The sequence below is a fragment of the Xiphophorus hellerii genome, chromosome 13, assembly GCF_003331165.1.
Source record: "Xiphophorus hellerii strain 12219 chromosome 13, Xiphophorus_hellerii-4.1, whole genome shotgun sequence".
NCBI classification, from domain to species: Eukaryota; Metazoa; Chordata; class Actinopteri; order Cyprinodontiformes; family Poeciliidae; genus Xiphophorus; species Xiphophorus hellerii.
Window position 1 is genome coordinate 3,056,022 of NC_045684.1, and position 27,765 is coordinate 3,083,786.

Sequence of the window (27,765 nt, forward strand, 5' to 3'; positions counted from 1 at the left end):
TGTTTTCAGAGTCTCTTCACTTGGAAGAAGAATCACACAGCTTTAAAATGGATGTATAAAAAGTGACATGGCCGATAAAATTATCTTAATTTTTCTGATTCTAGTAGGAATACAAGGATCTACAGCAGGTGAGTTTAAATATTTAAAGATCTAAAGATCAGCATTATTTTAACAACTTTGTGTTATTTTGAGGTTTAATTAATGACAGATCCTGGTAATATGTCCTGAGTTTTAAACATTTTACTTATGCATTTAATAGAGAATTGTCTAAAATTAAACAAGGTGAGGTGGTTAGCACAGACATCTGGGAGCCTGGATAGAGCAAACCAGTTCAACCAGTTTTTCAACAGGTTCAGCTCACCTCCTGCTACTCCCCTGCCACCACCATCCCCCCACACATCCACACTGCCCCAAGTTGTTCAATCCACCTACCGGCATTCTCCAGCACACCACCTCTCCTTCAGCCCACCCCCCCTCCTGCCCCATCTCCACTGCAGACAACAACACCTACCCCCAGCTAACGGTGACTACAGGCCAGGTTAAGAGACAGTTGGAGCGATTACACCAGGGGAAGGCTGCAGGACCTGATGACATTACACCACGGATCCTGAAGACCTGCTCCGGCCAGCTGGCCCCGGTACTGGCAAACATGTACAACCTGAGCTTGAGGCTGGAGAGAGTCCCGCTGCGGTGGAAGACATCACATGTGGTTCCTATTCCCAAGAAGCCAAGGCCATCCGACCCAGAGGACTACAGACCAGTTGCTCTCACATCTCATGTGATGAAGGTCATGGAGAGACTGGTCCTGGCCCAGCTGAGGCCTAGGGTGAGGACGTTTCTAGACCCCCTGCAATTTGCCCACCAGCCCCACTTAGGAGTTGACGATGCCGTCATCTTCCTGTTGCAACGAGCACTGTCGCACCTGGATGGTGGAGGAGACACTGTGAGAATCACATTCTTTGATTTCTCCAGTGCCTTCAACACCATCCAGCCTCTGCTGCTGGGTGAGAAGCTGCGGAGGATGGGTGTCAACGACTCCGTGATCTCCTGAGTGACTGACTACTTGACAGGCAGGCCACAGTTTGTCCGTCTGGGCAGTGTCCTGTCTGATGTGGTGGTCAGTGACGTAGGAGCTCCACAGGGAACTGTGCTTTCTCCCTTTCTTTTCACCTTGTACACCACTGGTTTCCAGTACAACTCTGAGTCATGTCACCTACAGAAGTTTTCTGATGACTCAGCGGTTGTCGGGTGTATAGGGGATGGAGGGGAGGGGGAGTACAGGACACTGGTGGACAGCTTTGTGGAGTGGTCTGAGCAGAATCACCTGAGGCTCAACATTAGTAAGACCAGAGAGATGGTGATTGACTTCAGAAGGAAGAAGATACCTTCACGGCCACTAAAGGTCAAAGGGGAAGTGGTGGAGGAGGTGGAGGATTACAAATACCTGGGAGTTGTAATCGGCAACAGACTGGACTGGGCATCTAACACTGACGCTGTGTGCAGGAAGGGGATGAGCAGACTCTATTTTTTAAGGAAGCTGAGGTCCTTCAATGTGTGCAGCAAGATGCTGGAGACCTTTTATCACAGTGTTGTTGCCGGTGCCATCTTCTTTGCTGCTGTGTGTTGGGGAAGCAGCATCAGAGCCAGCGACTCTAATAGACTGGACAAAATCATCAGGAAAGCTGGCTCTGTACTGGGACTAAGGCTGGAGTCCCTGGAAACTGTGGTGGAGAGGAGGACACTGAAGAAGGTTCTGTCTATTATGGACAATAAACAGCACCCTCTCCACCACATAGTGGACAGACAGCGGAGCACCTTCTCACATAGGCTGCTCCAGCTCCTCTGTTGTAGGGACAGATACAGGAAATCCTTCCTGCCACATGCCATCTCACTGTACAATAAAAGCTAAATCATTGTTCTGCACTAATCAGTCCAATTTTGCACAACTGCACTGTGGCACACTTGTTGTACATATATTTACATATACATACTGTATCTGCATTTTTTTTGAATCTTTGCAAGGACTGCTCTAAGCTGCTTTTTATATTGACAGCATGTTATATTTTATTTTTATTTTTATTTTGTCTACAATTGCTACTTAGTGGTGGTTGTTGTGTGTCTTGTCTCTATGCTGCTGTAACTGCGAAATAATTTCCCTGCTGGGATGAATAAAGTAATTCTATTCTATTCTATTCTATTCTATTCTATTATTAAGTTGTTTTCTTTTTATTTAATCATGTTGTAATTGTAACCTTTATGATTTGACATTATCTAGCTGATTGGCTTAGACTACAAACAAAATGGCAGCATGTTAAGTAGAGTTGTTACCTATGAATTAGGCTACATGTAAAATGGACGTTAGTGAGTTTATCAGGTTTATTCCACAGTTTAATCAACATTCTGAATAAAGTTTGATCAAATTAGGTATTTAAATTTTCACCAAAATCAGAAGTTTATTTTAGATTTTATTGCTTCTCCGGTTACAATAACATTTATTCTACAAATACTTACCGGCCAAAATAAAACAAAGCACTGAATTTAAAGAATAACTTTTTAGTTTATTTTTATTTTGTTCGTCGCTCAGTTTACATGCAGTGATTCTCAGCCCAGAGAGAATTATTTACATCCCTGCTTACATTTTTGTCTCCTCCTGCTCTTTATGCAGAGAATCACATGATCTGATAATTTAGTGTCTTTTAGTAAACATTAGATTAATACCTGGCTGTAAAGACACATGATGCGTCTTTATTCTCCAAAATGTGCTTAATTTTTCATAATTCACTTGAACTCACTTTAGACCAGAGGATATTAGTAAGTAATGATATCAAAGGTGGGTAGAATATCCAAAAACTGAACTTCAGTAAGAGCAGCAATACTTCAACATGTTTTACTCAAGTAAAACCAATAAGTAGCCATCCAGGAAACTAGTTTAGTAAGAATAAAAAGTATTTGGTAAAATGTTGACTCTAGTACTGAGCAACTGATCAAGATTTCAGTCTTTTGATATTTAAAAATTACATCAACAAGACCAAAATATAAATGTATGTGGAAATTTAACTATTTAAAGGACCTAAATAAAAAATAATTAATATAAATAACATAATTACAACATAACGAAATGACGCAAGAGAAATATTTTTTCCAAGTCAGTTTCTGTCAATATAAAACTTATGAAACTTCAATAAAAACAGCAGGTCTGTGTCTGGTAAACTTTGAGTAAAACAAGTTTAATTCAGTGAAGTTTCTCAAAGTGGGTCGAGTTTCCAGAAAATTTACTAAAGTAAGAGTGGAGACACTTCATAATAAAAAGTAAAAGTAAAAAGTAGTAAAAATACTACTAAAAATATTTTTTTTCCAAACATTTAGTCAAGGAAATGTAACTGAGTAAATGTAACTAGTAACTACTTAACTCTGAAATGTCATTTTCTAAGTGAAATCCTTGATAGAATAATGTAATATGTAATAAATTTAAACAAGTGCAAATTAATGTACCTTGAACCCCTTTGCTGTTATTCCAGTGAAAAATCAGATACCAGTAATTATATAATATAAATTAAGAACATTTGCCCAAAAAACACATAATGGTGGATTTTTTGTTAATAGAAATGATTAAAGAGGTTTATTAAAAGACAGAATCAGATTAAATGTTAAGAATGAAAGAAAAAGTAACAAAAGAGTCTTAAAAACTGTTGGCACAGAGTTAATCCTAAACAAAAGCCCTGATTATGTTCAAGTGGTTATTTAATTAATTATTAATGAGTTAATAATTTATTAATTATTTTATGACAAAAGAAAATCAAACCAAATCTCCACTCAGTTCCAGACCAGCCATTTAAATGACATCATGTTGTTTTAATCAGATTGTTGTTATTTTCAGGTGATGGTGTTTCTTTCTGCTGTGTTTCTTGGTGTTCATGATGCTGTTTGTTTACTGATGTTATCTAAAAATCTGGTAAATAAAAAAGGTTGTATTCAGCACAGTCAACATTACATTTTGCCATCATTGTACATCAGATTATTGATATTACATGATTATGTTTTAAAATCAACTCTAAACATCTGGTTTTAGTCTAGATTTGAAGGAACTCAGTGTTTCGGCCTGACAGTACGACCCAACTCTCCAGTCGTTCCATTAATATGTCATGATCAACATGGTAAAAGCTGCACTGAGGTCCAACAGAACCAACACTGTGGTTCTTCCACAGTCCGTGTTTATAAAAATACCATTGAACATTTTTACGAGGGCGGTCTCCGTGCTGTGATGAGTAAACAATTATGAACTCAAGACAAATGTTAGCAGATGTTTTTATCTACTAACAGTTTAAATAGTTTAAAGAATAAAACGGTTCCAGTGGTCCTACATCCAGCTTATATTTCCTTATAAATAAAGAAATGAAGTCCAATAAAAGTTTATGGGAAACACAGGCTGTTTTGAAGGGTGAAATAAATTCTGATTTCCACATGGAGAAAAGTTTTACTATTGATATAAGAAGTTTTAGAATAATATTAAATATTGTGATGCTTAGTTTGGTCGATTTGGGGATCTGCTCAGATAATATTATAATTGATATAAGGAATCTTAATAATTAATGTATATTGAAAAGTAATGTATACTAATAATGAAATTATTATAAATTATCAAAGATATTCAACATTTCAAAAGGTTAGATCCATTATTTGCAGATAAACTTGTGTTGCTGCTAATCTGCTTTAATTTGAAGTTATGGCCAGATAAGTAAGCAAAATATAAAAAACTAGATGTGTTTTATATTTTTTCATCTATCAGCACGGAACCTGATGAAATGGATTTATGTTAGATATGAGTAATAACAGAGTAAAGTTAAAATAAACAGAAATGTCTTTTTCTTACAGTGACCCACTCTCTGAAGTATTTCTACACGGCATCTTCAGGAATAGAAAACTTTCCATCATACGTCTCTGTTGGGTTGGTGGATGATGTTCAGATAAGTTACTGTGACAGCAGAACAAATGAAAATATTCCTAAACAGGATTGGATGAATAAAGTGAGTTCAGAACATCCAAATTACTGGAAGGAGGAAACTAAGACATGTTGGTCTAAACAGCAAACCTTCAAAATCAGCCTAGAAATTGCCAAAAAACGTTTCAACCAGACTGGAGGTTTGTTCATGATTCACTTTGTACATATCATATAATTTTTAGGTTTCTCACATTGTTTGTGTAAATTATCATGTCAGTGATTATTTTATACATGATTTTAGTTATTGTGCATTTGACTGTATTTACATCTGGATTTAATTCAGTAAATTTCAGTCAAATTAGTATTTTTCTGTGCTGCTCTATATTTTAAAAATTGTTTATAAAAAATTGTTTCTATTCACATTCTTGTCTTAAATTCCATAACATTAAACTATTGGAACATAAAGCAGTAAATCTTTTATTATTTGTTGCTGTTGTCCCATAAAAAGTTATGAACACATGATAAATTAAACCATTTTTCAGAGGGTCATAAATGAAAAGTTAATATTTTTGACATTTTTTAGTTTATTTGTTCAGATGTTTAGGAGTTTATTTTTGATAAAACAGTATTAAACTGAAATACATTAGGAACAAATTAATTGAATGTATTTTAAACTCACTGATGTCTCTTTGTCTCAGGAGTTCACGTCTTTCAGCAGATGTATGGCTGTGAGTGGGATAATGAGACTAGAGAGGTCAAAGGTTATGATCAGTTTGGTTATGATGGAGAAGATTTAATCTTCCTGGACCCACAAACACAAGTATGGATCGCTCCAAAACCAGAAGCTAACATCACCAAACACAAGTGGGATCATAACAGATATGCTGTAGAACATGAGAAGATCTACTTAACTCATATATGTGTTGAGTGGCTGAAGAAATATGTGAATTATGGGAGGAGCTCTCTGATGAAAACAGGTATTAAAAATGTAAAGTATTTCTGTGTTTTACCTTGTTATTTACCTTGTTTTGTATAAATATCTCCATCACAGTTTCCATGCAGTTATTGGCCTTTGCAACAAGTTTTTCCTGCTTTGTCATATCAGTCATCATTTGATTCCTTCCACATCAGAAATCAACTTACCAACCTTTCACACTATATTGAAATGTACATTGTTTAAATAAAAATGAGTTACAAACAAATTATGTTTTTATTTATAAAGAAACTAAAAATGTTTTCTTTACACATTTTGCAGTTCGTCCCTCAGTTTCTCTCCTCCAGAGGTTTTCATCCTCTCCAGTCAGTTGCTTCGCTACAGGTTTCTATCCCAACAGAGCAGAAATGTTCTGGAGGAAAGATGGAGAGGAGATTCATGATGATGTGGAGAAAGGAGAGATTCTCCCCAACAATGATGGGACCTTCCAGATGAACATTTATCTTGATCTTTCATCTGTTCCACCTGAAGACTGGACGAGGTATGAATGTGTGTTTCAGTTCACTGGTGTCAGAGAAGGCCTTGTCACTAGACTGGAGAAAAACAAAATCAAGACCAATGACGGTGAGAATAAAATGAAAAATTAAAAATTTAGATCATACACTTTGATGTAGAAATGCTTTAGTTCTTGAATTTATTAGTGCAGACCTGTACATTTTATGTAGTAAAAAACTTGTAATTGTTTTTCCATTGCAGAATCACAATTAACCAATTTGCAATGGAAACTTGACATTACAATGAATATTCAGTCATATTTAATAAATGAGAATTTTATTGAAAGTTTCATTTATTTCAGTTACTCGGTTTACGAGGTGAAACATTTTATAAGTAATTTACACATTTAATTCTGTTTTCAAACCTTTATTTCTCCAAATTATGTTAATTTTCTGCTTATAGCTAATGTAAACTAGACATTTAAGATTAAAGTATTTGATCAAAGTAGTAAAACATTTTTAACAGAAATGTGAACTTAATTAAAAGTATGTTTAATATTTGCTTAAATGTTAATTTCAAGAGGTACTTTTAATTTGACAAACAAAACTCATTGTAATATTTATTGTAGTCTATTGAATATGATGGTATTCTATAAAAAGAGTATAAAAGAAATTAGCAACAATTTGCTGTTATAAATGCATATAATGATTTATAGTCTGAATATGGACACTGGCTCATTGAAGCTGTTCATTTTAGCACAAAATGTTTGTTTAATATGTTTACATTGTTTCTTATTTTGTTCACAGTAATTTCAACCTTCATGCTCATCATTATTAATATTGTGCCAGTGATAATCTTTGGACTCATTGCTGTGGCTGGATTCATTCTTTACAAAAAGAAAACTGGTGAGAAATCAATTGTATTTTTTATTGTCTTAAATTGTAGGTTTTGAGTTGAGCTGATAAAATAACACTGTTAAATTAACTCAAAATTCATAGTCATTTTGGTGAATATGTAAAAATGGTATAATGAGAAAAGAAATTTATAACTCTTCACATTTATGGAAGCAAAAACCAAACAAAGTTAAAATAAACTTATTGCTTTTGTGTCTTAATGATGTTTAAGTTATAGATTCCTCAGAGGTTTTGTGTCTGCAGGAATGACAAGAATAAACACAAATAAAATTTAATTAAAACCACAAGTAGTTCCTGCTCACATCAACACATTCAACTCATCACAGCTTTGATGTCACAGACATTAAAGTGAACTTTCTCCGAAAATAATGTTCACAGGACAAATTGAAGAAAAAGCTGTATAAAATTCTAATATTTTGTCAAAAAAAATGTATTGCAAATTTGGAATACAGTAGTTCAATGATTCCCTAAATGCCAGAAAATGTAACTATGACAAGACAAACTATCAGGCCTAATTCACTAAATGTATTTCAAATTTAATTAACAACAGGAACAAATTCAAGGATGTCAGGAAGTTTGTACACAAACTGGGCTACAAATCTGCTGAGGCATTTTGAAGTTTAAAAATGATGTCAAAGGATTTTAAAGGACTTTAAAGTAAAAGTCCTTTAAAATTTTTTGATTTTAAAGTAAAGCTTCCATTATTTACAGGAGTAACAAAATGCCTATTTATTTTAAGACTATTTATGTTATGAATTAATGAATGGAAAAGGGGTATGATTATATAAGTAAAACTTCATCAAACTCCTTTTCAGACTTAGTCACCAAAAAAGTGGTGTATTTACATGTATTTGAGTACGTAAATTGATAGTAAGGTACTGTATTCACACTTAGAAACATGAAAGTCTTTATCATTATTATGTCTGTCTGAAATAAATTATCTTCTAGTCTAAAAAAATCTAATCTACAAAACTGCAGCAATGCATAATAATAATAATAATAATAATAATAATAATAATAATAATAATAATGATAATAATAATAATAATAATAATAATAATAATAATCTCTGAAATAAACAAACCTTCTGATAGTTTATGGAAGATAGAGAAAGATGTTTTAACAGGATATTTGTTGAATGTATGTAAAATAGAAAATATAATTCCCGGGCCACAGCAACCACATTAATAAATAGTTTTATTTAACTTTATCTAGAGAGGAGAAACTACAGTAAAGCTGCTAAATGTTCTCTCAGATAATCAGATAATATAAAACTGCTGAGTTTTAGATTATGATATTCAGGGCTTGTCAAGTGTATTTAATCACTTAATAATTTATTTTATAATTTGTGAAAATATTTGATTGATTCTGTTTGTTGTAGATGTAACATATTATAAACAAATCATTTATCAATCTTTTTTGTTTATTTCAGAGCTTAGACTTGCTGCCAGTAAGTATTTAAAATGTTTGATCATATTTTTGTCGTCTTTGTCTCAATTTGTAATGTTTTCTGTGATCCACAGTAAATTTTTAAAACTTATGTGAGACTGGACAAAATTAAATCTCAATAATACCTCTTGTCAAATTGTATTGTAAGAATTGCAAGACTGAATTTTCTGTAGCTGAACTAAATCAGAGAGACTGATTTCAGATCTTATTACTAGATAATAAAAATGGAGGGAGGAGGGCAAATGAAAGGAGGCAGTGTTGGAAGTAAGCAATAGAGAACCAGCAACCAGTCTGCATGATTGTACAGAGAAAATCTCTGCATGATATTTTAATGTGATTTGCTTTATGGCAGAATGCTAAATCCATGTTGTGTTCATTTGGCTCCTTAAACAACAACAGATCATAAAACTCAGAGCCAGAGATTTAGTTTCATTAATAGAGGTTTTGTCTGATAATAGAAGAAACTGAAAAACAGTCAAATTAAAATTTACTATACACACAAAATGTATTTATTTTCTATTTTATCAAGACAACAAGACACCAAGCACAGAGATTTCATCTTTAACTAGTAACAGTTCAGTCGACACTAAGGGCAGTTCCTCATCAGACAAACTGTTGCTAAAACGGTAAGATCCCATTCAGTGCCTTGTATGTAGACATTGTGTTATTATACATCATGTATTTACATGACATGGAAACACTTTATTGAACATTTCTGTTTATTGAATTGTTTCAACAGCAAACAAAACCCTAAGAAATGAGGAACTTGGACACCAAAATCTGAGGACACCAAAATAGTTTTCCTTGATTTTTACATCTAAATAAAACATCAGATGTACATTTTCAGTGATCTCCGTTGACCTTTCTATTGAAATAATGCCTGCAAGAATTTTTGAAAAAAACATTTTTTTTCCACAATAAAGACATGAAGGACTTGATTCTGTCCTGCTGTGCCAGCTGAGTTTTAGGATGAAAATATTGAGGTCATAAAAAAATATGTAAAACATTTAGCCTGGAACATTAAGTTCCTAACTTCATAACATTGTCAAATCTGTATTAATTTTCCTAAAGTTAAATTTTCTAGCTGTATTTCAGATGTTAAATGTTTAATAATGTATAGTTAGTGAGGTGGCACTTTTTGAAAAGTTGTTAATTTATTTATTTTTTAGCATGTGAAATCAAAAACATTGTCAGGATCTGTGTTTTTCTGTGTTTATTTAGAGTTTTCCTTGTCCTTGAGTCTCTTCGTTGTCCTGTCCTCCCCTTGGTTGTTCCCAGGTGTGTCTCGTTTCTGTGATTACCCTCCAGTGTATTTAACTCCACCTGTGTTCCTTGTTCCTCGTCGGGTCCTTGTCTATGTATTGCTTGTCCATTCGTGTAGCCTGTTGCTACCAGTGCTGAGCCCTAGCCTTCTGCTCAACTGTGCTGCCAGGTTTTTTGGACTTTTGGTATTTATTTGTGCCTATTTCCATTATTCATCTCATCTGGGTCTACAGCGTCTGCCTCACCATCTCACACCCTCACTTCATGACAAACATGTCTGAGTAGCACAAACATCTTAGATCCCACATTGACCCACGAAACGTTTATAGAAATGTTTGTTATAATATGAGCTTCTTTTATTTGTCTTTGGTTCTTTGTTTTGTTTGAGTAATGTAAATACGGAATGTCTGTATTTGAAATCAATAAAATGCTTTTATATTTTGTTATATTAAAATGTTTTAATCTTTTTTTATTATTATTTAAAATTTATTCACCAGGAAAATCTCATTGAGATTAAAAATCTATTTTTAAGTCTGGGATCAGCACACAGAGGTTACAGAACATTGACATGAAAAACAGAAAAAGATACCATGATAAATTAATTAAAAGATTCCTCAGTTAAAACATCTACAGACTGGTGATTTATCTGATAATGTTTTATTGACATTGTTAACAAATAGAAGGTAATGGAAGGACATGTTGGATAGACAAAAAAACCTGTTGCAGAGTTTCCACCTTTAAATAACAAAATGTTTATAACTTTTACAGAGTAAACAACCAAATCTGTTTGTCTTATTTGCAATGATTTGTTTCTTTTTAAACATATGTTTGCAGTTCTTTGGCATCCAAACTACATGGTGGATAATCTCCTAATGTTTGTCAGCTAATTGTAAAGTGTCTTTAATGAGATCACAGAGAAGTTTCTAAAAATGCTTCCTCACAAAAACGGTAGATTTTCAGAGGAAAACTCCTTGACTTTGATGGGCAGGTTTGACAGATAAAATTAATGAAACATTTATTTATTTCATGTTATATTTAATTATCTATTTATTTATTTATTTAGTCCCTTCTTGGTCCTCAATAGAAAATAAACCTCTTAGACATTCTGCTCACAAAGAAACACAAATATACAATATTATCTGGTTACTAAGTTAGTCTGGTTTTCAGTTTACTTTGAAAGGAGTAACCAGTGGCGGTTCACTGGCTGTTTATCAAGACCAGACAGAAATATGTAGATTCCTTATCTATCAGGAATCGATAAGGAATAATATCTTTCAACTTTTATATGCATCCCTGTTCCAGAAAACCTGAATCAAATGGTTGTTACCAGGTTATTCTCCTTCGTTAAGCAACAATAGTCCAACAGGTATCTAGTAGGTCAGGTGTGTCCAAAGGTCCATCCTACATGATTTAGTTTTCTCCCTGGTTCAACTCACATGGATTAAGTGATAGATGATTAGCAGGAATCTGCAGAACATTAGCTGCCTGAGGAAGTAGTAACTACCACCAGGGAGAGAAATAAAACAATCAGGATACTGACTGAGTAGAATAACAGTATCAGTGATGGCCATTATCAACCCAGGCTTTGACCAATCTGGCATGGAGTCTGTTTGAGATTGGAATATTTGATTTAGCTCGGAGTAGAACTGCATATTATTCCTTCCTTTTTTAAAAAATAAAACACTTTCTTGGTTGTGGATAAACAAGTGATTTTTCTCAGATCAGTGGAAGATGCTGCACAGAAATGTTTTTCAGAAAGCTTTACATCTGCAGATTATTACTGAATGTAAATATATAATATTTCTGTGTCAAAGGAAAACAAGTGTTAATAAGAGATGAATGGTGGAAGATATTCAGATGACTGAGAAAATATATTCAATCTTTTAATTATTCTGAAAAGGAATTGAGGAAAGGTGAGAACTAAAGGAGCAGACAGGAAACAGATTCAGACTGGTCTCTAAGTGTGGCTCTTCTTAGCCTCCAATCTGACATGTCAACATATTGTCAAGAAAACCCGAGATCATCCCACTTCCCCATGCTGGAGATTTTAGTTTAGTTTAACAGTAACAATAAATAAAGTTACCTTTAAAATTAATCACACAAGTGACATATAGACCCAACAGTAGACTTAAACTTCAATAAAATCAGTCTATTTGTGTGTGTTGCTTTTGTCTCCTGCAAACTTTGCTTTAATTCTACTTCCTTTTTCTATCTAATCATAAGAAATCATAGTCAGTCAGAGAGAGTCATTAAACAGGAAGAGCAGGTTTCCTGGAAAAAGAGGAAGTAAGTTTCCAGCCTGCAGGTTTACAAAAACAGTTGAGACTATTCCTTATTTTAAAGCATGAACGTTTTAAAGAATGAAATCTAAACATTTTGAGTAATTGAATAAGATTCAAAGTAAAATATTTATATTAATATTGGTTTATTGTAAGAATACTTACACTTACGGGAACACTTACAAGAAAAACTAACTAACTTTGGTATCAAATAATTACAATAACAGATTATTCTTGGTTTCTTTTCAGAAAACATCTGTAAGAACTCACATTAAGATTATAATAAGAGTAATTGATAAGTTATGGTTATCATAAAATTATTAATGAATGCTAAATCAGAGAAGGTAAAGAAGTTATAAGTGTGATTTTGACATTGAGCTTGAAATGGTGTAAAAAGGTGTAACTGCAATTAAACATCACTGATATGTTGGAGGTAGATGATAGGAGAAAGTTTAGGGGAAAAAGGGGAACTAACAGGAGAGCAGAGATGATCAATGCCTTATTTGGAAGCAGATTGTTGAACAACTTAAACTTTTCAGAGAAAACGTTGTGCAGACAATGGACATAGGAGAAACGTTGAGCAACCCTGAGACATTAGCACAGACATCAGGAAATGTCTGTAAGACAGTGATGGATATGAGATCATCTGTCTAAGCAGACAGCCAATGAAACAAACACAGCAGCAGTGCTAGCCAATGCAAATGCACCAGAAAGGTGGATAAACCTAATAAAAGGTGAGTGCAAAAGAAGAACCTTTGGTTGGATCCTCCAGGTAGCTTCAAGCCAAGATCAAAATGGACAAAGAACTCTGCAGCTGAAGAGGAGCCGGGGCCACAGAGCTGAAGACTGTCCTGCACATGGGGACCAACCCGTCAGGCCCACAACCTGTGGCTTCGAATCGCATTTCTCTCATCAGCTGGGCTCAGACCCCAAAGACAAAGATGAAGATAAAGGTAAAGATCAAGACAAAGGCAAAGAACTGGTGCCTTCCTTCCTTGAGGTCAGCGCGTCTACATCTCAACGGACCAGAAAGATCGTGAGACAAGATGAAGGGAGTTCCAGGGAAGCAAGACAAGAAGCTGAGAAACGCTCCACACATGAGGAAGTCACCCTAAGATCCGAGACCTGCCGCTCTAAGTCAGTACTCTTCCTGCCAGCACCCAAGTCCTGTGTGACCTCACCATCCATCCAGAGTCAAAAGCTCATCAGACCAACAGAGATTCCTGCCTTCGTCGATCAACTTCCTCCTCCTGCTGCAGCACCGTCATCATCAGGCCAGTTCTAGGGTCCAAAACGAAAAAATCCGTCCGTCTCTCTCAAAGGTTCCCTTTTTTAGTTCTCAGTGTCAGCAGTAGGGAAAGATAGACTAGATGATTGATTTTACTTATTTGATTATTTCTGCTACTGAATTAAGCTGTACTGACCCTTGCAAAAACGCCTTACTAATAAAATATTTAGCATAAAGAAAATCTAAAAGATATTGTGGACATTCAGTTAATGAGTCACCTTAAAGTTCTTTGATGGTTGTAAAATAGCTCTGATGTTTGATTTTGGAGAGGAAAAAGTGGAAAATGGTTTATAGTTTGCTTTTAACCCAAAACTATATGTAAAACAAAATCCTTGGGACTCATCCGAGTCACTAAAACCAACCGGGTTCAGTAACAAGTGCAAGTTGTAATAAAGAGAAGGAGTGACCGTTAACAGGTGAGCTCTGTGAAACTAGTTGGCTGCAGGCTGATCAGTCTGGCTAATTCACACATAAATTTGTAATGAGACGCTGAAGAAGCATTTGAGACATGGGAGGAGCTTTCTGATGAAAACAGGCATTTCATCCAGTTTTATGTGCACACTTACCTTTACATGTTCTCATTAGTTTTATATGAAAAAACTGCATTACAGGATTGTTAGTTATCATGGCATTGACTCATGCAACTTTGTCTCTTCCGCGCTGTAATGTCATTCATCCTACTAGGTCACCTCAGTTGAAATTTAGGATATCAAGTTCAGTTTCTGCTAAAAATGTACATATAAGATATGAGTTTTATAAGAGATCTGTTTGCAGGGTTAAAGAACCTAAAAGCTACTGTTAAAAACATTTTTCATTTACATTTTATGTAAATGGATGGAGGCCTGCCCATGCCCCTTAACAATAATATTTAACCATAAATAACAATTTAGCTAAATAAATTGATCTGGCTACCTTAGCTCAAACAATGACTATGAACCGATTGTCATCCTTTGCCTTTAGGTCACAAGCATCAAACTCGTCTGGACGTTAGAGTTTGACACTCCTGCTCTAAGTCCTCAGTTGCTCCCGACCCATGATAGCTGGGAGAGGATGGAAACGGGCCCTCAAACTATCAAATTGTAGGAAAGAATCCTTTTTTCATCATAAACCTATTTGTGAATAAAAACATAGCTCTGACTTTGAAGTAGCAAAAACTGCCAGTAATTCTCCACACAGATACATAAAATTTCTGCAATATATGATTCAGACTAAATGTTCTATTTGACATGAGTCAATGGAGTTGATTAAATTCTAAATCTTTTTTGAAAACCACCATATCTTCCTTTATTAACAGTTTTAAATTCCTGTCTTTTCTAATGTTCATTATTGTGTTGCCATGGCGATGCTCATTGCTTCTTCTCCAAAACTTCCCTTTCAATTAAATTCAGATTTGTTGGAGGAACTGGTTCTGTCAGAAATGGTTCTGTTTCACTTTTCACAGGAAAATGAGTCTCAACACACAAGACTCAACACCGACAGTGAAAGAAGACAAAGTTAAATATTCCTGTGGGTGAGTGGAGCGGCTCAAAATACATTAATCCTGTCATGAACTCACATGTGACATGAAACCCCCATGAATGAAATACAAAATTAGAAATATGAACATTAATTCATATTTTAATGCATCCATCACTGCCAATACAGAATCCCTGGATTAGATTCTGGATTACAGAGCAGAAATCCTCCTGTTCTGCACTTTATTTAATTTCCCTTTGGGATTAATAAAGTATTTTTGAATTTGAATTTAATTGAATTGTACAACAATTATACTGTTGTAAATAAAGATGCTGTGATGATGATGACGACGACAACAGGATAAAACAGGATAAGAAAAAACATAAACTGTCAAATTATAACAGTATATCAACACTGGTAACAATATAAGGCAGATTTACAAAAAGTGGAAAGAAAATATAAAAACAGGAAGCAGAGCAGAGAAGGTAGAGAAATCCAAACAATACTCATGAGACAGAGGAAGCTAAACAGACAGGAAAAAATATATACCGGTCTTTATAAACCTGTACATAAAGTGAACAGAGAAGCTGGTGATCAGAGAAAGATCAGGCGTAGTTAAGAAATATACCAGGGAGGAGTCAGGTCCAGCTTTTGGACTTTTATAACAGGCAGGGGTGAGAAAGAAATTCTCAAGAGCTACAGAGAAAAACAAATCACTTCCTACATAGTGACATGATAAAGATCCTGCAGAGAAGACAAAGACTGTTCCTGCTGTTATTATGCACAAAACCTGGATCTCCACTATATACACTCATTTCTATGTGTTTTACTGGGTGTTTTATCTTTTAGTGTCAACAAAATGACCTTCGGTACCTGCTACTCAATTTATAGTCCAAAGGTGTGAGCAGATCTCAACTACAGTTTATCCAGTCACTCATAAACTCACAATGATAATCTGGAAACAAACATCAGAGAAAAATGGGAAAACAGAGACAATAGTAACTGGCTAAAGGAAGCACTATAGTGCTACTTATGTTCACATGTTCCTCTTCTGCTTATATCTGTTCACATTACTTTACTGTAAATAACTTTTAGTAATAATAATGTGCAAAGCATAAATTAATTGCTTAGAAAAGTTTTTTTTAGCAGGTTATAAGTTATAAAAGTATGCAGAGTCAACATGTGGGCGTCATTTTCTATAACTGTTTTCTAATTAGTATTATGTTCAAGCCAAACAGAAATAAAACAAAAATAACTCTTCCTCCAACATTTATAATAAAGCAAAAAAGAAAAGATCTTCAAATTTATGATAATGTCATCTTCTATTCACTCTTGTCCAAATAACAGAGCACAGTCAGGATTTACTGTCACCGTCATTAAAAACGTCACCATGTTGTATAACCAGGTGAGTGACGCTGACAACCTGGAGTCTCTCATTGGTTCCTTTGAAAGGTGAACTTTACATTCCCAACTGATCTTCCTTCTTTCCAGAGTTTCTTCAGAAGGGAAGAGGAGGAAAATTATAAATTATAAAAATGTAGCTGTGAAAAGGCTAAAATGAGCATCTGGTCTATTTTCCTGGTTTTACAGGGAATACAAAGTGCAATATCAGGTGAGTCAGAAATTATATATATATATATATATGCATACATATATATATATATATATATTTAGCCTCACAACTTGTGCAGTTTTGAGAGAGGTTTCTGATGTGTGTCCAGTATTTAACTCCTTTTGAGAAAAAGGATTGTTTATCAATAAAAACATTTTGTTAAATAGTTTTCTTTAAAAATCTAATTAATTTTCATCTAATTTAATATTTTTGTTTATCTATTTAAGATTAGTCAATGCATCTATGAAGTTTTTTTTTTTCCAAAATAGAAGCATATTGCTCTGCTGCACTGTATAGATTATATGTGTAATGAACTCTAATGAGTTTACCAAGTTTACCGTGTTGTGTAGAGCAGAGTTTCAGTAGAAAGATTTATTCTCACCGGTTCTGTTCTGCTGAGATCCCACGCAACATTTATGGTCCAGAGAGATAAACTCGTGGCGCTTTCATTTACACCTTATACCTAAGGTTAAAGGTTTGTTAAGTTAAGATTCTAACAAATACTTCCTGAATAGCACCTGATAATGTTCAAGTTATTTTACTAAACAAAACTTAAGTGGTTCTGTCAAAGAACCAAGGCTGATTTACAAGCAATAAGTTCACAGGCTAATATTTTATTTAGATTATTTTAGCTCAATTTGTTTCTGTGCATTGGTAAAAGTAACCAATCTGGAATATCCACAAAGTTCTGCAGAGTGGTACCTTTGTAAAAGTACTGACTGTAAATCATAACTGTTAACTTTTTGTTCGCTGCCACTAATAGTTTGCTTTGACCGGAATGAGGGTCATTCAGACATGATTCTAACATTCAAGTCATTCAGAAAAGGGAAACTGTAGTTAGCAAAGACTGGCTTACACTGGTCATGCAGCTGCCAGGTAATGATTTCTTTCCTTTTATAATCTCATCTTAAAACTAAAATTAAAAACATGTCTTCAATGTCAAGGCAGGCATATTTCCTTTCTCAAAAGAGGAGAACAAACTGGTAAATTTTCTTTATTTACTGTTACTGTTTTTATTTTTGTGTGCATATGTTGCATTGTTTATCTGTTTTTACTTGATGTGTAAACTCTGAAAATGGAAATCCCAATATTGTGTTATTTTCCAGTGCATCATTCTCTGCAGTATATTTACACTGCGTCATCAGGAATCAAAAACTTTCCAGAGTTTGTGGCTGTTGGTCTGGTTGATGGAAACGAGGTCATGTACTATGACAGCAACATCAGGGAAGCAAAACCCAAGCAGGACTGGATGAAAAGAGTCACAGAGGATGATCCACAGTACTGGGACTTTCAAACTCGGGAGTTATTTGGAACCCAAATGTCCTTCATAAACAGCATTGAAGTTGCAAAGAAACGATTCAACCAAACTGGAGGTTTGTCAGTTTACTCTAATACATTCACACAACAGGCTTCACGTATTGACAAGGTAGCAATGTTTTAGTGTTGTCAGATCTTTCCAGATGAGAGATTAAAACCACTTCACTGTAATATGCCAGATAATTATTTATCCTAACATTTGAAATGTGCTACATTAATTCACACAGCTGCTGAAAGTCTCTTTGTGGTTTCTGTTTCTCAGGTGTTCACATCTTCCAGAATATGTATGGTTGTGAGTTTGATGATGAATATAAAGAAGTTGAAGGTTGGGAAAACTTTGGTTATGATGGAGAGGACTTCATCGCATTAGACCTGAAAACAGAGAGATGGTCTGCTCCAGTATATCAGGCTTCAATCACCAAAAACAAATGGGACAATAACAACAGGAAGTTGGCAGAAACAAAATACTACATCACTCAAACTTGTCCTGATTGGCTGGAAAAATATTTGGAGTATGGGAAGAACTCTCTGAAGAGAACAGGTAGAACAACAAACTGTTTAGTATTCTGCACTCTGTGTCCATATTTAAACTTCTTAAAGTATACCATATACATATATATATATATAAAAAAAAAAAATTCCCTTCTCACCCACTGCGGGTGGTTCTTATCCTCTGAGCTCGGGTCCTCTACCAGAGGCCTGGGAGCTTGAGGGTTCTGCGCAGTATCTTGGCTGTGCCAAGGACTGCACATTTCTGGACTGAGATGTCTGATGTTGTTCCTGGGATCTGTTGTAGCCATTGGTCCAGTTTGGGGGTGACTGCCCCGAGGGCCCCGATGACCACAGGCACCACTGTGGTCTTCACCTTCCAGGCCCTCTCCAGTTCCTCCCTGAGGCCCTGGTATTTCTCTAGTTTCTCGTGCTCCTTTTTCCTGATGTTGTAGTCGCTTGGTATTGCTACATCTATCACAACGGCTTTCCTCTGTTGTTTATCCACTACGACAATGTCTGGTTGGTTCGCCATTACCATTTTGTCTGTCTGGATCTGGAAGTCCCACAGGATCTTAGCTCTGGCGTTCTCCGCCACCTTTGGGGGTGTTTCCCACTTTGAGCTCGGGGTTTCCAGTCCATATTCTGCACAGATGTTTCTGTACACTATGCCTGCAACTTGGTTATGTCGTTCCATGTACGCTTTCCCTGCCAGTATCTTGCACCCTGCTGTTATGTGCTGGACTGTCTCAGGGGCCTCCTTGCACAACCTACACCTTGGGTCTTGTCTGGTGTGGTATATCTGGGCCTCTATTGCTCTGGTGTTTAGGGCCTGTTCCTGGGCGGCCAGGATGAGGGCCTCTGTGCTGTCCTTGAGTCCAGCTTTTTCCAGCCATTGGTAGGATTTACTGATATCAGCCACTTGGGTTATTTGCTGGTATATATATACAATGACCTTTTTTGTCACATTTATCCATTCAACAATGTTTACTTTTTTTTGTCTGCTTTCTACATATATGCTGTTTTCTTCAAGTCTGTTTCATGCATTTTAAGCTCTAAACCCTCAATACTTTAAACATTGTTTGTAAGTCCAGGGATTGGAGTACTTCCTTTGTCATCAAGTTGGGTTTTTTGTGCCTCTTACGTTCTCCTTTGTTCTTATCTGTTTTCACATAGTTGTACAATATGTTTATGTATTAACTCAAAATGGGTGGCTAAGTCATTGAAATATCTCTATTGTTCTTTTCAGATTTTCCCTGGTTATCTCTCCTTCAGAAGCTTTCATCCTCTCAAGTCAGTTGCCACGCTACTGGTTTCTATCCCAGCAGAGCTGAAATGTATTGGAGGAGGGATGGAGAGGAGATTCATGAGGAAGTGAACAAAGGAGAAATCCTCCCCAACAATGACGGGACCTTCCAGATGAGTGTTGACTTAAATATTTCATCCATTTCATCTAATGACTGGATGAGGTATGAATGTGTGTTTCAGCTCTCTGGTCTCAAAGATCTTGTCATTAAACTGGAGCCAGAAAAAATTCAAACCAATGATGGTAAGAATAAATGTGATATGGAAAACATTTTTGGAAATTGCCTTATGAATGCAGAAATGTACAGTTTGTGTTGATCTTATTTTACTGTAAACTTTATTTTGACTTCTACAGACGCATCATATATCAGGGTGACCGATAGCAAATCAAACTCACAAACATATAGAAACTGTAATAACAGCAACATACATGGACTTTAAACAATCTTTACTTTCATTGTTACTGGTAATTTTAGCACATGTGTGTTTAATGGGCAAATTTTCATTTGTTTCTTTTTTCTCCACAGGAAAATTTAGTTATTTTATCACCATAATTTGGGTAACGACAGGTGGAGCAATAGGTCTTGTTGTATACCATTTATGCCTGTGGAGAAATTGTGGTAAGAAATCAACAAATTGTCTTTTTAGTTATTTTAAATGTTAATTTTTTTGATTGAGCTAAAAATAATGTAAGTCTAAAAGACAGTTTGTTAAAGATGCAAAACTGTTACTAACATGATAAAAAGAAAGTCTGGGAACGGTCCTACAGTTTTTAATATAAGACCTCAGACTGAACTGTTTCTGAATTAAAGTTAATAAAATAGTTGAGGCAAAGTGATGTCAGAAAACATGACTGAAAATATTTTAAGCATTCAGAAGATATTATAAAAATAAACAAAATTGCTAACTACTTGTGTATCTTTTTATTTTTCAGGTTGGTGTTATAAATACTAAGATGAGAATCAGTGTCACCACATCCACCAAGTGAACATTAAAGAAATTATCCCTGGGATTTTATTTAACTGGAATTTATAAAAAGTTTAAATGAACATCATTTGGAAAATGTTCATATTTTAGTAACTTGGTCCTCTGAAGACGTAACTCTATATTACAAAAACACTAAGTCACTACTTTTGAAGTAGTTCTATGTCTGAGTTAATTTTTTTCTCATATGTAATCAAAGAATTGTAAATATTAGTAGAACTAAATTACCTTCAAGGGAATTGATACTTACACCGATGCATTCTCATGCCAAATCCAGATATTAATGTCAAACCCCGTATAAGTATCTTTTTGTTTGTTTTATCTGTTGTGTATTTTTGCTGTTTTTAAATATAGTGTTTGTTCAAATTTCTAGATCATAATATATTCAGCACATCTGATAAGATGGGCATGATTTTCTTTAGTCTGAACAAAAAGAAAGTCTGATTTAACAATTTTTGTATTAAAAAAAATCACCCTTAATAGAGAAAAGATCTGGGGTCTCATGCATAAAAGAGTGCGCAGTTTTCACACTAAAACTTGGCGTACGGAAAATTTTAGAAAAGGGCGGCGCACAAAAAAAAAAAAAAATCGGATGCATAAAGTCATGCGCACCTTTCCTTTAAAAATCCTAAATTGCGGGAAACAGAGCTCAGCGGCTGCTCCGCCCTGTCGCCTCCATAAATACCTGTGAATTAGTATTAATACCCGAAAGTCTGGCACCACGTGAAGCAATAAGCATTTATGATAATAATAATTATATATTTTTATTTAAAAGGTGCTTTGAAGACACATAATGTCACTTCACAAAAATAAAAATAAATTTTAAAGGAAAAAAAATCCAAATAAATAAATAAAGAGATCGTGCAAATGCCTGTTTGAGCAGTAGCGCGTTCAGCCGGGATTTAAGACAGACAGCGTGTCAGAGAGTCCTTTTAGTGGGAATGTGGACGTTTATTCTAAATAATAGATGCTTTATGTCCATAAGGCGCATTCACAAAGCAGGTGACTCGACTGAAGGATGACTGCAGCTGGACCGGAACCGGTACCGCACGGCTCTTTAAGTTTTGCTCAGAGCTCCATGATGATCAGTCTGAGTAATCTAAACGCTCATAAACCATCATCAACATTTCCCAGCAGATCAATATGATCTCTGATCAATCGCTCCCTCTGAATCCTTCCAATGGCGAGGTTCTCCATCAGAGCCAAAGCGCAGTGCCACAATTACACGGCTCACCTTTACGCAGCTACTTATAAACGTGTGATTGTAAACATACCTTGATCATCTTAAAAATAATCAAACCTGTTGATTATTTTTAATCAGCAGGTTTGAGTTAAAATCCTGTTTTCTTCTTTTAGTGAGAATGAAATGACCCAGATGCATTTCATGCGCTTTGGCACACGGACCGATGCGTTACATCTTTATGAGACAAAAACTGAGAAAAAGTACTATTTACATTAGAGCGACGTTTTCATATACTTTTATTTTTATTTGCTGTATTTTGTGTCCTTGTTAGCTTATTATCTGAGGGTAAATGCGGTTCAGTTTCATTGTTTAAACAATAAGATATTAAAATCGTGAAAAACATCGGGTTTGATTCTTCTTGGTCTAAATAACACCGAATGTAGTCAGATTTCAGTGTATTTAGGTGAGTTTTGACGCTTTGTAGTTTGATATTATCCACAGAAAGTGACTGCCGCATATTTTCATGCCAGCAAAAAGGTGTGCGTATTTACAAACTTTGACGCAAAGTAAATTTTTATACATGCCGACTTGTGCGTAAAATATGGCGCTGCACATTTTTTGTGCGCACGCACGCTTTATGCTTAGGCCCCTGTGGTCTCATGATATACAAAGGTTATTGTTATGTTAGTGCTGAGAACAGTGAATAAAAGCCTGAGCTGCTACCTTGGTTTAGGGCGGCAAACTCTGTGAAATTAATCACAATAAATTCAACTATAGAAAGACAGTATCCTGCTGCTACATGCATGCAGAGGCATTAGCATTGTTTTTTTTTTTTTTAGCATAGATCACTCAGATCGCTAGCAAATGTTGATCATTTTCATCATTTTTGTGTTTACCTTTTCCCTCCACTGTTGGTTTGGGAATCTTAGTATTAGACCAAAAAATGCCCTTAGCAGAGTAATACATACTAGCAATAAGATCTTAGGGGTTGATCAATGCTCACTTACAGAACTCTGTAAAAAAATAAAAAACAAATCATTAGGAAAACTAAAGCCATTATTGCTGATACTTCTTATTCTTTACATGCTGAGTTCCAGTTTCTGTCTTCTGGCATCAGACTCAGACTTCCTTGTATAAAAAGTAACATGTGCAAGCTCCTTCGTTCCTACAGCAATATCTCTTTTTAATGCAAGTAGTAAAAAAATATCAATCTCCAACCAAATTTACATCAAACTGTGGAAAAACAAGTAGAGAAAAAGCAACAGCAATTTAGCGCTCCTTATGAGTGAAGTAAAATTCAGCTGAAATCAATTTAAAAAATACTTGAGAAAGGTTAAAAAATGTGCAAAAATAAAGAGAAACAAAATTGCAATTACATTTAATTCCACCAAGTCTTTCGAATGTGGAATTAGTGCTTGTTAAAAAATAACATTGTGCTTTGGCTGTGACTAGTAACATAAAGTGGATAAAATTTACTGGCGTTGAAAGACCAAAAGTATACAAATAAAATTAACACAAAGCAATAAAATCCTTGTGTGGTCTCCTTTAATGATACTCCACCATATATTGGAATAATGTAGCAGAATAAAGAAAGAAGATATTATATCAATGGTCACACTAGTTTAAATAGCACACTTAAAATAATCTCCAAACATGCTACAGGTTGTTCTATTTATTGTGGCCAAATGGAAACAGTAGAACATGTTGTCTTTAGAAATTTAAAAACGATTAAAAGAAAATTAGAGGTATGGGATTCCTTTCAAAGTTAATTTGGGATGCAGTTTTTGACAGCATTTTTAGCTTCTTAAGAACAGGTATTTTGGAGATGTTGTCCCTCCGGTGAGTTTTGGGTCTTCTCAGGGTGTGAAACCTTCCCTGGTACATCCTGATCAAAAGTTCAAAACATCTAGTGTTTGAAGTCAGTCCTTAGTGGCCAATGTCCTGCATGTTTTAGTTTTAGTTCATCACACCTGAATGAAATCACGGTTCATTAGCAGGTCTCTGCAGAATGTCGACCTTTAAACTGGTTTCAACAAATGTTTATCTTGGCCCATCATGTCGTTTCACATAGGCAAGTTCACCAACACTCGACACTGTAACGTAACTGTAAAGAGCTAGAACTGTTACGCTTTAATCTAGATTGAGTCATATTTTTATTGCATTGTTATCTTGTGTGTAATGTCAAAAACATTGGGATCAAGTTGTGAAGTCTGACAATAGTCTGTCTGCTTCTCAGGAGTTAAATTTACCAGGTCCTGTGTGGCTTTGAGTAGGATAATAAAACCATTGAGATTAACAGGCATGAACATAATGGCTACCCAGCAAAATTTATATTTAATTTACATTAAAGAGAAAATATCCATAATAAAAATATGTAATTTTATTATACTGGCTGTGCATTTCAAGTATTTCAAGATTTAGTATACTTAATTTAGGAGCAGCATTTTTGTACAGTGAACGTTTTTAGGTGAACATCAATTGTTGAAAAGCATAACGTACCAAACACATTTTCTCCATTGTTACCTTTCAGGCAACAAAAAACCATGGGTAAGAGGCAAAGAGGGAAGATAATATTTGAGAAAGATTAAGATTTGATCATACAAGTTTGAACTGTAGTCTGAACAGAATGGGAAAGCAAAAGGGCCTTTATGAGTATGGTCAATTAAGAGACAGTTAAACAGGCATTTATGGAAGGTATAAAATATCAGAGAAATACATTTTATTTATTACACGTCTTGTGAGCAAAAAGTAGTTTAATTTGGTTGGATTATATCGTTTAAATTCTTTTCAGCTTCTTATAAAATCAGAACTTTGAAGTTAAAAATAATTTTTCAATTCCGGTTCATACTCCAATTCAAAAGATGGCGGTAGTGCACCGTTGAAACTATTTGCCAACCGCCAGAAAAATCTAAGAAGAAGAAGCGGAAAACGAAGAAGCGGAAAACGAAGAAGCGGACCTGGGAAGTTCTTTTTTCTTTTGCGTTCCCTCGCAAAAGTTTTGGATTCCCGTGCAATACATTTGAAATTCCCTCCCTTGCATTGAGAAAGCGGTTTATTTTGGAGCAGCACCCAAGACCACGAAAACCAACCAAACAAAAAACTATTGTCTTCTTCAAATGCTTGTGTTCGTGCTCCTGTTTCTTCTTGATCTACCAAACATGGTGGCAGGTCAGTAACACATTTGATAATATCAGACCAGACCAGCGTTTATGGGTCACTGTGGTCAGCTCAGTCCAGTCCCGGCTCAGAAAAACACGATCCTATTCATGGTATTCATGTTTACTAGAGCTTTCAAAGTGAAAGTGAAAGCATGGCGATTAGATGCAAGTTTACAACTACCCAATCAAAACAAATGCATTTCAAAAATTTAAAAATTATAAACTAGGCAAGACTTTCTTGTAGGATTTCAGAATGAAAGCCTCACAAACACGGTGCAGTTGCTTATGTAAATCATTTTACAAGAAAGCTCTTGGCTTTCTTTGTCTGATTTCTGTCCAGATTATTATCTATAGGTGTCACTCTAACATCTGATGTGTAATTTCAATGTAAAAGAGTGGTCCTATCGCCTTAAATTTACTGCTGTTCTTAAGAAATAGGAACATGAGATCACTATTTGAAAAGGCATTTGTTAGTAATTATATGTCATGGATGTATAGTTTCTTGTAGTTTCATTTCTGCCCATTATGTGCTGACAAAATGTGTTTAATAAGTCATTAAGCTTAGTGCCATGTCATTGTGAACTGTATTTTCCAAGCATTTTCAGGGTCTGTCATGTTTGGGTGTCTCTAGAGAGAGTCAGGGATGCATACGTCTCCAAAGAAAGGCCTCCTCTTGACAAATTAGTTTGTAGTCTGTCGTTGTATAAGCCCCTTCTTCAGAGGCAACCTGTAATAAAAAGAAATATGAAAAGATGATCACAAGAAGCTAAAAGAGCCATGCAGGGTTGAACAAAATGAACCTCCAGGAAGTTTGAGAGGGAATTATTGACGAGAATACAGAGTTTCTCAAAGTCAAGATCAGAGAGAGCAAGGAGTTGTACAAATAAGAAACTACTGGATGTTGCATGGTTTCTCAATGTTGTGCACCTGTCGTATTAAGATTTCAATAGAATTATGTCTTCTCTGCTGAGAGCGTTGTCTCTTCTGCCGTCATCTGTTGGGGCAGCAGCATCAGAGCCAGGGACCTAAAAAGGCACAAGAACTCGATAAAGAAGGCTGGTTCTGTGGATCCTGTAGAGATAATGATGAAAAGAAGGGTTTTACACAAAATCAAGAAAATTATGGACAACTCTAACCTTTTTATTAGACTGTCTTACAAAAACAGTATCTTCAGTCAGAGGCTTCTGCAAATTCACTGTAATACAGACTGCTACATCACCATCTACAATAACTCTGAAGAATTTTAATTAATGAGTTACAACAACATTTAATTTCTCTTTGGAATTAGTAAAGTATTTTTTAATTGAATTGAATTTGAAAGTTGCATTATATGTTGAATTTAGAGAAAAAATTGAAATATTAGTTTGAGCTAGTTAAATTGCTCTTGTTGTTTTATAGCTAACTGTTTGTATAATTTAACAATAAATCTAATTTGTGGACAGTGGTTAATAGATGAGTATGCAAATCTTGCATAAATTAAAAGCCAGTGAACATGTACTGTAAGTGAATATGCTGTACATGTTTGCTATTCAATTGTTACTTTGAAAAATGAGTATTTTTTATGCCTTCACCATATTTTCCAGACACTGTCTATAGAATTGTTTATTTTTATGCTTATTGTTGCACACTCGAACAAAAATGATGTCGAGACATACGGTTGTTGTAAATTTTCTTTACTTTCCTTTTTTTCTTGAAACACGAACAACATCCATAATCCAACGTGCATCACACTCAGGCTGCTATCTCCTGGCTCGGCTTCCTCAACACAGCAAGCACTTAGGACCCAAAGCTGCCCTACGCGCCTGTTCAAAAGTGATACTTTTCTAAACTCCTTTCACTCTCAGCCAGAATAGTTATCTACATATATATGAATGCACAGCTTCACATGGACAATGAATCACAGTGCTTCTAAATAACAAAACAAAGCAAAATATTCATAGGAACAAGAATGAACAAGAATAGAATAATTTTAATGGAAGGGGGGTCCTTGATCTAAAGTCCCCGGCAACTGGTCCCCCACATTATCAAACAGTCATTAATATTTGGGCTGATTGTCATTACAGGTTTGGCTTTGCATTACAGTATACCAATCTTCCTGCCTGCATCTTGTCTGTATTTAAAGCCTTCTTCAACATTTGCCAGACACACTGTCAACAAAATAACATAAAAGAGTAAGAATAAGGTCGTGCTTGTTAGCACTAATGTGTAAACGTAAATTGAGGCTAACGCATATGAGTGTGTGGGTATGGATGTATACACATTAACTTAGACATATGTAAACCCAGATAAAATGGAAAATTAATTTACCTGTTTGTTTTTATTTTTGATTGAATTTATCAATCTGTAAATATTGTATGAGTTTATGGGGTCGGAGTTCATAAGTTTCTTACTTCTTCCTACTCCTTTATGTAATGTTAAGATTACTGTGGTACAAGAATATGTGTCTTTTGCATGATTTTATGCCACCATCATGTTAGAAATAAATAAAAAATAAAATATTTAAAGAGTAAAAGTTGTACAATGGTGCTGTTTTTGGCAGGTAAGCTTCTAGATTAGTTGGCTTAAAATTACTTTTTGGACAGAAGAATAACCATGAATTTATAAAATTAGATATGTTTTTGATGTCATTTTTTTATGTCAGAATATGATACATTGAGTTTAAATTAGTTTTGAGTCATACTGGAATTGAAATTGTAAAATA

The 27,765-nt window shown here is 35.1% G+C and overlaps 4 protein-coding genes and 2 long non-coding RNA genes across 6 annotated transcripts in view; 5 read left to right on the forward strand and 1 right to left on the reverse strand.

Moving 5' to 3' along the window:
• LOC116730565 (H-2 class I histocompatibility antigen, Q9 alpha chain-like) lies at positions 1 to 21,089 on the forward strand. Its single transcript, XM_032579903.1, has 7 exons — positions 1 to 128; positions 4,873 to 5,139; positions 5,638 to 5,729; positions 18,300 to 18,486; positions 19,684 to 19,983; positions 20,267 to 20,359; positions 20,674 to 21,089. Exons 1-7 carry the CDS (start codon positions 68 to 70, stop codon positions 20,691 to 20,693), a joined length of 1,020 nt encoding a protein of 339 aa, XP_032435794.1. The 5' UTR covers positions 1 to 67; the 3' UTR covers positions 20,694 to 21,089.
• Positions 1 to 27,765, forward strand: part of LOC116730550 (H-2 class I histocompatibility antigen, Q9 alpha chain-like) — a 78,777-nt gene that overhangs the window by 47,199 nt on the left and 3,813 nt on the right. The window lies entirely within an intron of this gene.
• LOC116730538 (uncharacterized) overlaps positions 1 to 27,765 on the forward strand; it is a 76,057-nt gene that overhangs the window by 28,448 nt on the left and 19,844 nt on the right. The window contains exon 8 of the mRNA XM_032579853.1: positions 6,195 to 6,497. Within this exon, the coding sequence (XP_032435744.1) occupies positions 6,195 to 6,497 (303 nt within the window). The remainder of the gene's footprint in view (positions 1 to 6,194; positions 6,498 to 27,765) is intronic.
• Positions 6,215 to 19,897, reverse strand: LOC116730572 (uncharacterized). The gene is made up of 2 exons (XR_004341341.1): positions 19,847 to 19,897; positions 6,215 to 6,357 (listed from the first exon to the last, which is right to left on the reverse strand). It is a non-coding gene; the product is annotated as an uncharacterized LOC116730572 (long non-coding RNA).
• Positions 8,468 to 9,604, forward strand: LOC116730576 (uncharacterized). The gene is made up of 3 exons (XR_004341345.1): positions 8,468 to 8,732; positions 9,261 to 9,357; positions 9,471 to 9,604. It is a non-coding gene; the product is annotated as an uncharacterized LOC116730576 (long non-coding RNA).
• Positions 16,208 to 27,765, forward strand: part of LOC116730549 (major histocompatibility complex class I-related gene protein-like) — a 21,061-nt gene continuing 9,503 nt past the window's right edge. The window contains exons 1-2 of the mRNA XM_032579871.1: positions 16,208 to 16,421; positions 16,508 to 16,628. Coding sequence (XP_032435762.1) covers positions 16,574 to 16,628 — 55 coding nt within the window. The 5' untranslated portion in view covers positions 16,208 to 16,421; positions 16,508 to 16,573. The remainder of the gene's footprint in view (positions 16,422 to 16,507; positions 16,629 to 27,765) is intronic.

What these genes read in the sequence shown, in the direction of transcription:
- LOC116730565 (XM_032579903.1), top strand. Translation starts at nt 68, where the DNA reads ATGGCCGATAAAATTATCTTAATTTTTCTGATTCTAGTAGGAATACAA. An exon ending in ACGTTTCAACCAGACTGGAG is followed by an intron (nt 5,140 to 5,637) that starts GTTTGTTCATGA and finishes TCTTTGTCTCAG; the next exon opens with GAGTTCACGTCTTTCAGCAG. An exon ending in ATGCCTGTGGAGAAATTGTG is followed by an intron (nt 20,360 to 20,673) that starts GTAAGAAATCAA and finishes TTTATTTTTCAG; the next exon opens with GTTGGTGTTATAAATACTAA.